Source organism: Helicoverpa zea, chromosome 20 (genome assembly GCF_022581195.2).
Source record: "Helicoverpa zea isolate HzStark_Cry1AcR chromosome 20, ilHelZeax1.1, whole genome shotgun sequence".
Lineage (NCBI taxonomy): Eukaryota > Metazoa > Arthropoda > Insecta > Lepidoptera > Noctuidae > Helicoverpa > Helicoverpa zea.
The window spans coordinates 10,084,297-10,095,841 of record NC_061471.1 but is presented as its reverse complement, the minus strand read 5'-3'; the positions used below and the strand labels follow the sequence as shown (position 1 = coordinate 10,095,841).

Sequence of the window (11,545 nt, the reverse complement as noted above, 5' to 3'; positions counted from 1 at the left end):
GTTATATTTCGATATCAACTTGTCATCGAAACTGTATGTCTTAAGTCGTAGGGAAACTATAGAGTGCTCTGGCAGTTGCTACTCGTCATTTGAGAGATTTATCGTCACTTTTATCATACCACCGGTTGTCGACCATCATTTACTTTATTAATAAGTGTCATTAGTAATCTGTGCTTCGCAGCACTAGTGGTCTGTGATATGTTGTCATTTATGTAATTTGTCAATGTCATTTACCGTCGTTGATGCTGTCAACTCCTGTCAGTTCATCATTTCAGTTCGATCTGCATTCGCGAAATCGCGATAAAAGTTCGAACAGCAAGTTTGAAGTGGCACTTTGCTTTAATACAATTAGAATAAAAGTAATTCATGCGTGTATTTACGAACTTCACAATCAGAAGTTGTAATAACTGTAAACGTTTTTGTTTGTTGCTATTAAATCAATAGTATAGACGATTCAGGAAGATGGAAGATTTGAAGAAAGTGTACATGACTCCCTTGCCGGACTCGCCTTACGTTCGGCCGTTCCGGTTCAACTACACGCAGGGAGGCAAGGAGAAGAACTGGGATATGCTGGAGGTGCACGACAGCGTGGCTATCATCGTGTTTAACGTGACCAGGAACGTGTTGGTGTTCGTCAAGCAGTTCAGACCCGGTGAGCTTTAAGCCAGATTTTCACTATTTAAACTTAGAACATACTTATTATTTATATAGAGCTGTTTTCCCGCGGTTTTACTCTAAGCGGACGGACCTAGTTCAGAAACCTGGATCAAAACCTTCACTGGAATAGGAGTTTCCTATGACTGTAGTTTCAATCTATCTTTACACAATATCATCAATTTATATTCACCCCTAAGATGATCCACTTACTTGTACAACTATTTAATTGTACAGTGACAGTATAACAGAAATATTTAAACTGGCTCTATTTACATTGGTAACATTCATTACTAGACATCGGATTATATGCACTATCAAAATGCCAAAATATGCATGCAAATATGCACTAAAAAAGAGCGAAATATGCACAAAATATGCACAATTAAAAAACCACTATTAGAATTAACTTTTATTTTCAGAACATATATCTAAATATACATAGAGGTACTATTAGTTGTAATTCTTGTGACAATATACAATTACATAATTTTCAAGGTTTTCTGCCGCAAATTTGTGACGTTTGTCACTTAAAATTAATTTATAGGCTGAAAATGACCTTTCGACGTCAACTGACGTTACCGGACAGAACTTGAAATTTGGCGCCATTTCTGCCGAGATATACTCTTTGGCGAAAGCGCACTGAGGAGAGCGTACTAATTATTATTATACTCTTTGGCGTAGTACAACACGTCTATCACGTATAAATACTGAAATATGCACTATCAATGAAAAAGTACCAAAATATGCAATAACGCTAAAATAATAGCATAATATGCATTTGCATATGCAAACATGCAAATGCATATAATCCGATGTCTATTCATTACCAATATTGCTGAAAGGAAGGAATACATTTTCACTATAACCAACAGTGCACTGATATCAAATGACAATTAGCTTTCTACTACTCTTGGTTTTAATTCCGAGGTCCTGCTGAAATCCCTGCATGGGTTTTAAGACACTTTCACAAAGCAGTCTGAGTTTGGGAGTTGGTGTTTGAGACACCCGTGCCATCAGAGAGTATGTGTATGTCGGATTGATGACTTATTGCTCTCTAGTCATGTAGGATTGCTGTACTGTTGGGCTATGAAAGTGAGTGAATAAAATACACTGCTATGCCAATTTGTGTGCCCAGCTGGCTAGTTTCTTCTAACAGAACAGCCATGGCCAGCTATTGGTCAGGATGCAATTTTTTATTTAAAAAAGAATATTTACAAATATTATTTAATTATATTATTTACTAGCTTCTGCCCGCGGTTTCGCCCGCGTCGAGTTCGGTTATTTCGAGTTTCCAAGAGAACTCTTCAAAAGTCCTTGATAAAAACTATCCTATGTTCTTTCTCAAGGTCAACTCTATCTCTGTAACAAAAATTTTATTAAAATCAGTTCAGTGGTTTAGACGTGAAGTCGTAACAGACAGACAGTTACTTTCGCATTTATAATATTAGTAGGGATAACATTCAGTAAGTGGATTATGACCACCCCCATATTCTGTTAAAACCAGTACTCTATATTAAAAGTACTGAACCACTGACTTATATAAAACTTTTACTACTGCAGTCTTATCTAAACTAATTTGTATTACAAACATTAATCATTTCTCATGTAGCGATAATTATTTAAATGTAAGTGGTATTATGTAGTTATACAGTTTTAATTAATTGTTTGAAATAAGCCCATTTTAAACAATACACGCAAATTAGTTCTGTTCCAACCTTTGGTCTGGCATAAACAGCAATAAATAATTAGTTACTACATTAATCAATCGAATCAAAAACAGTGTATGAATCGTAATGTTTTACGATACCCTTTACTACAAAACCTACGTAATTCGTATTGCGGCGAAATTCCACTGGTCTACTCGCCCTCACACTTATTGCCGACGCATAAGAAAAGTACTTATTTTGTGTTCGTGACCAAATGTGCGCGAACACTTTTGGTGAAATCTCGACATTAGGAAGCTATTTTCACGACCTGCGCAATAAAGTAGTAGGTTGAGTAGAGAGTCAGATGAACCCAACCAACCTTCTTTGAGCTCGGCCTTTCTCTCTAAATTCCCGCCAAACTGGACTTCGAAGTACATACAATTAAGTAGGTACTTGCAACAAAACTCTTTACTGTCTCTTCTTTATATGATTTTGCTTATGGTCTTTCTTTCCACTTGTCAGCTGTTTTTTGACAGAAGAAAAATTATATCCTATAAAATTTTTCTTGATATACAAATTCAATGTTTGATAAGTTTTCGTAAAAAAATGGATAAAAATATGGACAAAGTGACGATAGGAGATGTCTACATTACTCAGATGCCGTCGAATTCGCCGGTGAAACCGTGTCGTTTCTATTACTCGTTGGACGGCAAACGAAGGAATGAGGATATCGTGGAAGACGACGATTCTGTTTTGGTTATAGTCTTCAACGTAACACGAAAAGTTGTGGTAATGATTCGGCATTTTAGAGCTGGTGAGTTTCGCTAGTCCTGGGAGATACATAGCGAAGTCGGTATCTTAAGTTAGAGGGTGACGCTGTCATAAAGTTGAATTCAGATCACACACGCAGGAACTGCTGGTCCGATTTAAAAAATTGTTTCAGAGTTAGATAGCCTAAGTATTTATCGAGGAAGGCTGTAGGCTACATTTTATCTTGGTGCGTGAAGTTGTTCCCTTAGGGCGCGGGTGAAACTGTTGGCAATTACAAATACAACGCTTTCTATCCATTAGATAAGGCGAGTAACCTCCCCTCGCCTGCAGTGCACCATTGGTACCCAAAACCCACCCGTTTTACCATCTCCACAACAAACAATAACATGCTCCATTTTCCCCAGCGATATACTTCAACAGCGTGCCACCCTGCGACCGGGAAGACGAGGAGATCGACACGGAGAAGTACCCGGCCTCCTTGGGCATCACGCTGGAAATGTGCGCTGGTATCGTGGATAAGAAGAAGTCATTACAGGAGATAGCTAGGGAAGAAGTGCTGGAAGAGTGTGGGTATGATGTACCCTTGAAGGAGCTGCATCAGATTGCGTCTTACAGGTAAGTTTTTATCACTTTTATACTATACATCCTTTGTCAATAGGCTCGCTTACCACTATCTCATCTGATGGTAAGCGACGATGTAATCGAAAATGAAGCATATGCATTATGCACGCTATATGAACGTTTTTTTTAATTTGAATAATTGAAAAATTGCAACCTTATTGTGAACACATGCTAGCAGTAGACTCGCGCCGACTTATTCTAAAATTACTTCACGTGACGTAAATTATCAAACAACGAGTATTTACTTAATGATACGCAATTTTCTATTCCTTATTGGCGACAACTGTTATCGTTTTCAATTAAACAAGTAACAATAATAACATTAAGCGTAAGAAAAAATAACAGTAGTTAGAAGATACATGCTTATTGTAATTTGTAATTATGTTGACCTAATTTTTTTGCACGCAGGGCGGGCGTCGGTGTTCAGGGTTCATTACAAACAATGTTTTATTGCGAGGTCACCGATGACATGAAGAAAGGGAAAGGTGAGTGTAATACAAATGATATACACACAAACACCTGTTATTTGGTAAATAAGTTATTAGCAACTGCATGGTAGCGTAATTTGCATTAAAATACTTATTACATTTGCAATTATTCACGCAAGTTTGCAACGAAAATAAAGAACGATATATTTATTTTCGTTGAAATGGTTGTTGCTAAGAATTAAACCTGAGAACTACTTATAGAATCGATTTGTTACTAACCTCCATGTAATAAAGGTCAAAGTTATTACATAATTTGAAAAGAAAATTAGGAAGGTTGTGTGGAAAATGATGGTTTATCAAGATAACTTTCACACATAGGAAAACTTGCTGGTGTGGCCGATAAATTATTCTTATTGAATTCTTCAAACATACAGGCTGCGTTTGAAGTTGACGAGCCAATGTTAGTTCTTCCCCACAAGAATTTGTTTGGGAAAGATTGCTACCTTTTAAAAATATGCGAAAAGAATGCTCTTGTTCTAAGCTCATAGTTGCCTCATTTGGATATAATACACCATTAGAAAAATATATGTTGCTATAGTTACCGGCACGGATATTGAGCTCTCGGCGGAAGAGTGGGGATCGCTTTGCGCACTGTACACATAAGGCAATAAACCAATAAATCGCTTCTGCGCAGGTGAAGGTCAGCGCTCAATATCCGTGCCTATAACTATACCCAGCAGAAATGTGTAAATTCCTAATTTTCTCTACAACTTGATAACTTGAAGCTCATTTTCTACATTATTTTCCCTGTAATTAACTTGGACGTTGAGGCGTAGTAACTATTATATAATCTGTGGTTGAGGGATCAATTTCCCTTGTTGCTAGTTGGTAATTAATTGTTATCGTTGAAAGTATCGCGAGGGCGCCCAACCCTAGCCTTGACCATAAACCCAGATATCTTATAATATACAATCTTTAATTTGGCACACGATTTGGAAAATTCGTATTTTTATTGGTAGATCTCTCTAATTAGTGAATACAACGATTTACGTTATCTTTAATGGTTATTTTTATTAAAGCGAATGATATAATACCGCAGCCTATATCAGTAACACATCTTCAATTCATATCGTCAATAAGATCTCTGATTATTTTGGTTACATGTTAAATTGCGTAACTGCTATTGCCATAAGTCTAAATTTTCAAAACGTGTTTACAATGTTAAAACTTTTGCAAAAGCATGTTAATTTTGGGATCAAGCATGACTTGATTCTTAATACACATTAAAAAATAGGTACCGTTGCCTAAGTTCATTCTAAGTTCTAAACGCGTACACTTATAATTACGAACATACCATTATATGATTTAGTAATTACACAAATTATGATAATCTTTTATTGTTTGTTAGAAATACACTTCTGGACACATCTATTGGCCCACCTTGTATTTTCAGTTTCGTTTGGTCCTAGCTAAATTTTTATATTAGGTCGAGCAAAAGTTTTTTATGCAGTTTTGAACCTTGCACATTCACAATTTCATTCAATAGTCTTTTTTTGAATTTCGAATACAGAATTTAAAGAAACAAGAGACAATTTGGAGCCTGCTTGTTGATATCAAACAATCGATTACTATACTTCGGCCGTTCAGAGAATGCGTTCCTGACACCTATCAGTTAGTCACGACTAGTGATGGGCACAACATAACACTGAGTTCGTTACCGTTCCTTCAAAATGAACCGCCGCATTATTTTAAGATTATTTTCGTTTTAAATTGGCGGAATCATTTGTTTTATATTTTAGTTATTTAAGTGGAAACCAAAAAAAGGTAATATTCATATAATAAAATTGTTTTATTTATTCTTTGTTACAAGTACATTGAATTGAATGTGCGAACAGAATATTAATCAGACTCCGATTTGCTTGAGGAGGTGGTGTCTTCATCATCATCTTCGCCTACATGTATAATTATATTATTATCAATAACAGAATCAATCCTGATATCTCGGTCTAACAAAAGCCGGGTAATCAAATAAAAACAGATCGAAAACACTTGAAAAACGTGGTCTATGCGCACGAAACGACAACGGACGACTGTTTTAGCGTCACAAAATGGCGGCCCATAACGCCATTTGGGGTTACCATTTTTAATCTAAGTATAAAAATGCGGTTTGGTCATAGTTTTATTTTTATATTTCATAAAAGTTATAATTAAGTCTTATAGTCCATTATTTTCCAATTCTTAAAAAGAAAATCAAAACGTATTATTTTATATTATAACTGTATAAGAACAGATTACGATACTTGCCTGTTATTTTTAGCACAGCACTACAAAATATAAACCGCTGACATAACCTTGTAATAGCGCAGTATAGATTTAGAAAAATATTGTTTACCAAGTTATTTGACACTCAGTTTGGCACAAAATTATAACATTCATTGATTATTGATATAATAATGTTGTTTTAATGCTCCTCAATTGTTAAAACGGTAAACAACCAGCAAAAATATTTTTATCGTAACTGCAACGCCATTGCAAAGTTACGTCGTCAGTTCAATCGCGACGTGTCAGGAACGCATTCTCTGAATGGCCGAACTATAAGAAAACTTGGTTTTATTGGTTTACTTGGATTTAATTCTTGAAAAAGTGATTGATATCTTTGGTTTTGCAACAAACATTACTTATTCTTAACATTAAGGTGAGGTTCTCTCAATAATTTATGGATACTTCACCTGAAGTCGCCGCCCAAGCTGTGGCACTTATTCAGGGCGGACACAGCCAAAGAAACGTGAGTGCTCAACCTAATTTAAGTCGATCTGCGGTCCGAAATGTTTATCGGAGGTACCTAGAGACTGGCGGTTTTGTTCGTCGCCAAGGAAGGCCACGATCTCGGGTCACAACTGAAAGGCAGGATCGATTCATCGTGACGACCAGCTTGAGATATCGTCACCTTACCTCCATTGAGATACAAAAACAACTTCGCGACTTCCACGGAGTATCTGTGAGCGCTCGAACTGTTCGGAGAAGGTTAAAAGAACGCGATATGGTACCACACAAGCCAGCTAATGGGCCCAAACTATCGCGAGCCCACCGAACAGCGCGCCTTCATTTCGCACGCAGTCATTTAAATTGGACACAGCAAGATGGGAGCCGTGTACTCTTTTCTGATGAGTCTAAAATTGTGTTATCTGGCAATGATGGAAGGAAGAAGGTCTATCGACGTAAGGGAGAGCGTTTCGCACAATGCTGCTTTGAAGAGAGGGTTGCTTATAGCAATCATATTTCGGTAGGGGCCATCAAAACCTAAACTCTAAGGTGGGCCAATAGATGTGTCCAGAACTGTATATTTCTGAATTACCAATATGAATATTTTAGTAACTACAACGGAAATAACGTTAAATAATATCAAATCGATTTATAATAACTGTATGTTATTGATTCTGAAGATAAGATACTTATCTACTAAGTACTTATAACAAATCATTTTGTAGTGGTACAATTATGTTTTATTACGTTAGAAGAATTGTGGTATTTTATCATATATGTTCAATGCCATGGGTATGTCAGCTATCTTTCTCAGAAACTACGAGATATCGATCTAAAATTATGTTCCGAGGTCCCATATCGATTAGGCATACAATAGTTACATGTTATTCCGCTTATAATACTTACATCATACCTTGGTACTTTTTTATGACCTTATAACGAGGGCGAGGTACTAAGCTCAGTAATATCGATCATCTGGGTGAATCATTGTTAATATTGGGCAATCATCAGAGTTAAGCTATGGTTATTTTTATCTGCAGTTTTTCTACAGATTGGTTATGTCATTTTAGAATGACATCATTTTGGCCTCGTTAACTTTTTGTCCCATAATTAGGCCCCTGTCATTTTTTTCTAACTACTCACTCAGAAGCCCTGACGGCTAAAGTGGACGGGAAGTAGTCTATAATTGAGGTGTATCTCGCGTTACATCATCTGCCTAGCCTTTGCCCAACTATGTTGAGGTCGGCTTCCAGTCTAACCGTATGCAGCTGAGTGCCAGTGTTTTACAAGGAGCGACTGCCTATCTGACCTCAACTCAAGTTGTATCAGCGCCTTACCCATAGTGTTAAACTTATTCCTTTATTTATTTTCTTTATTTCCTAGGTGGAGGTGTCGAAGATGAAATTATAGAAGTTGTAGAAAAATCAATAACTGAAGTAGAGAAATGGATCTCCGGGCCGGGTCCCCTGAACAGCCCGCCTTCCTGCCTGTTCGCGCTCATGTGGTTCCTACGAAACAAGGCCGACAGATACAGGAAGTAGGTCAATTTGTTTGCAATGCAGTGTAATCCCGGCTACTAAGTATGCGGTCTAATTAGTGGTATTGGCGTTTTTAAGTTCAGCTGAAGGTATCAAGCGCGTTTTAGATCATTTTGTCTTATACTCACCTAAAATATGATTTTAGAGGGTATGTAGAATACGGAAATATGTTTTAAAAATTGTACCCTATTTTTTGATTAATGAAAATTTACTTCATTATCGATACAGCCTTTTTATAGGCCCTCTGCTGGACACAGGAAACCTCTCACATGGAGAAGGATTCAAAAAGTTAACTCATCGAAACTTAAAAACGCCAATACTACTAAACGCTAAAACTACTATTTATAAATTAATTAAAATGCTAATTAATTATGGATAAATGATATCTACTTATTAACATTTTATTTCGGTCAAGTCAGATCATTTGAGAGATACTGCGGAGAGTGCAAAGTCGTTGAAAACGATCCATTTTTTGCAACATGTATGTACGCTGAGTTTTATTTATCATTGTATTTATATTGTTTTAATTTAATGCACAAAATGCAAACAAGTACCCAAGCCGGTCGTTGTAAAAATATAGAGTACCTATTGCTTAAAATCAGGCAAAACTTAATTATTAGAAAAAAAACACAATTTGGCTTCAGACATGCAAAAAAGATAACGATTCTGTTTTTTTATGTTGGTATGTATTTCAAGGTACATATCTAAATATAGCCAGTTTCCTGTATACGTGGTAAATCGATGATAAAAAGTGGTCAAAGTTCAGATAAACTATAAACAAATGAAACAAGTGTTTGGTTTGATTGAACCTTCGCATTTTTTCTATACATAGGTATAGAATTCACAAATAATAAAAACTCAACCAATATTATTTTATGTCTAATTTCCATTAAAGTATCAAAATTGTTCACATAAAGTTTAATGCTATACCACAAAAAACCTTGACATTGGCATTGCTCATTGTAATGTTAGTGCAAGGTTGAAATGCAAATTATTTTATTTCTTTTTACAACGGCCGGATGCAGGTTTCTTGAATATAATTATTAGTTAAAAAAATAGTACTTTGAACTTTTAGTTCAGATGTAAATGCTGTACTAATATATCTTGATACTTGCTGAAGAGGAAATGAAGTACTTTAAACGTTACATCACGAACATTTATGACAAATTCGTGCTGTTTTGAGTTTTTCTTTGACATTAGAAATAGTTATTACGTGATTTTGTGACGTTTTTAGGGAAGTCTCTTTGTATGAAAGTTCAGTCTATTCAGTAATTCTTATAACAAATGTTTCTTTTGTTTTATGTTTTAGTATTCAAAACCTTATATTACTGTTATTGACCGCCCCGTTACATCTATCAGCAATAGCAGATTGCTTGATATCTTTGAAATCTAAATAAATTCTACAAAGTATCAAGATAGACTGGTCCATCTATAGGTCTTGATCCTAGTGTCGCTAGGCTATCTCGTAATTATGGTAATAATTGCGTAAACAATTAGTTGCTTGCAGTTTATATTACACATTATAGATAACGCATTGAAGGTATGTAGGTATGTACTTATGTACATTCGAGTTGGATATTTTCAATTTTATTGCTTGAGTATCAGTTTCCCAGTAGAATAAGTATATTTGTTCAATGAATTTGTTCCTTTAGAATAATCGTAATAAAAGACAGGTCTTGAATGTATGATGTAGCTTGCCGCGACAATTGGTTAACACTTCCGTTACAAAATCATTATTATCCGTTTGATATAAAAATAAATCAACTATTATTTATGTGAATTTGAGTGGACCCCTATAACAATCCAAAAAAAGGTGGCTAAATATGCTTTAATAACTAAAACGTGCCTTAGAAAAATAAGTGTTAATCAATTTTCGTTGCTGGTTGTACCGTTGTGTTGCTGACAAATGAAGATTCTATCAAAATGTGTAAATGCTTAGACTAGCGCTGGTTTTATTGTTTCTGATATGCATTATGTGCTATATTGTCCCGAAAAAATAAATCTATCTATATAAATAAAAATGAATTGTTGTTCGTTAGTCTGATTAAAACTCGAGAACGGCTGGGCCGATTGAGCTGAAGGTGAACGATACGAAGTTCGCAGGATCAGCTAGTTATATATAAAATTTTTCAACACTTACATTCACCTACATTGTCAATGAAGTTGAATGTACTACACCTTGCTCATCAATGCCAATTAAGGTTAATTCTTTATTGTAACATTTTAGTAATTTTTGTATGTCTTTCAGATCAATAAAACGTCAGTTACTAAACATAACTAAACATTTTACTGTCGCTCAAACTACAACCTACCCCATGGTGCTCAAATAGGCTAGGATCATATTTCTGACCAAATGCGAGTTCCATCCATTATAAAGCAAAAGGAAACTTATTTAAAAGCTTAAAGCCGAAATTGGCTTCACAGTCAATAGGACTATACAAGCACCCTTGATATTTTTGACACTAAAAATTGGCTTAAAACTGCACCCTAAAATACTTTAGGCCGTAAGATAGTACAAATGAGCGTGAATTAAGCAAATATAATCATAATGCACATAAAATATTTGTAATTGAAATTATGTAAGATTCTCTATAACTCTATAAGATTTAAAATGCAAAGGCTATAAGCTTTTTTTAAAAGTAGTGAAATTAACACTTTATTTCAATAAAAAGCTAAAGAAAATATTTTGTGCATGGCCTAAAATTATTATTGTTTGAGCTGTTTTCAGATTTTTTGAGATTGCTTAGAAATTATTTTCTCTTGTTAATGTTATTTTACATTTCAGCATCGGACGACTGAAGATTCGGTCGAAATTCGAGTCGGATTCATTTGTATTGTTTGAAGAAAGTGTTAGTAGGTACAGACTTGCTTGTAAATAATTTTGATATGTATGTATATTCGGGATCTGTGTTTTTGCTATTAGGTACATTATATTTATGATGTGAGTTTATTGGTACATAATAACTGTGATTATATTGCCTTTCTGTGATTAAATCTTGGAATGAAAATGCATATTATTATTTAAAAGCGATTTTTCCTCGACTCGGAGAGTTTTCTCGATTTTTTAACGCTCGCATCAAGTAATATCTGTCTGGGCAGTCTCAAAATGAAACAAAAGACG

At 35.2% G+C, this 11,545-nt stretch overlaps 1 protein-coding gene across 1 annotated transcript; it reads left to right on the top strand.

The window, feature by feature from the left end:
- The first annotated feature begins 148 nt into the window (after positions 1 to 148).
- Positions 149 to 11,432, top strand: LOC124640470 (uridine diphosphate glucose pyrophosphatase NUDT14-like). Its single transcript, XM_047178253.1, has 4 exons — positions 149 to 652; positions 3,479 to 3,689; positions 4,104 to 4,180; positions 8,270 to 11,432. Exons 1-4 carry the CDS (start codon positions 463 to 465, stop codon positions 8,425 to 8,427), a joined length of 636 nt encoding a protein of 211 aa, XP_047034209.1. The 5' UTR covers positions 149 to 462; the 3' UTR covers positions 8,428 to 11,432.
- Positions 11,433 to 11,545: the final 113 nt, after the last annotated feature.

What these genes read in the sequence shown, in the direction of transcription:
- LOC124640470 (XM_047178253.1), top strand. Translation starts at nt 463, where the DNA reads ATGGAAGATTTGAAGAAAGTGTACATGACTCCCTTGCCGGACTCGCCT. An exon ending in CATCAGATTGCGTCTTACAG is followed by an intron (nt 3,690 to 4,103) that starts GTAAGTTTTTAT and finishes TTTTGCACGCAG; the next exon opens with GGCGGGCGTCGGTGTTCAGG. An exon ending in TGACATGAAGAAAGGGAAAG is followed by an intron (nt 4,181 to 8,269) that starts GTGAGTGTAATA and finishes TTTATTTCCTAG; the next exon opens with GTGGAGGTGTCGAAGATGAA.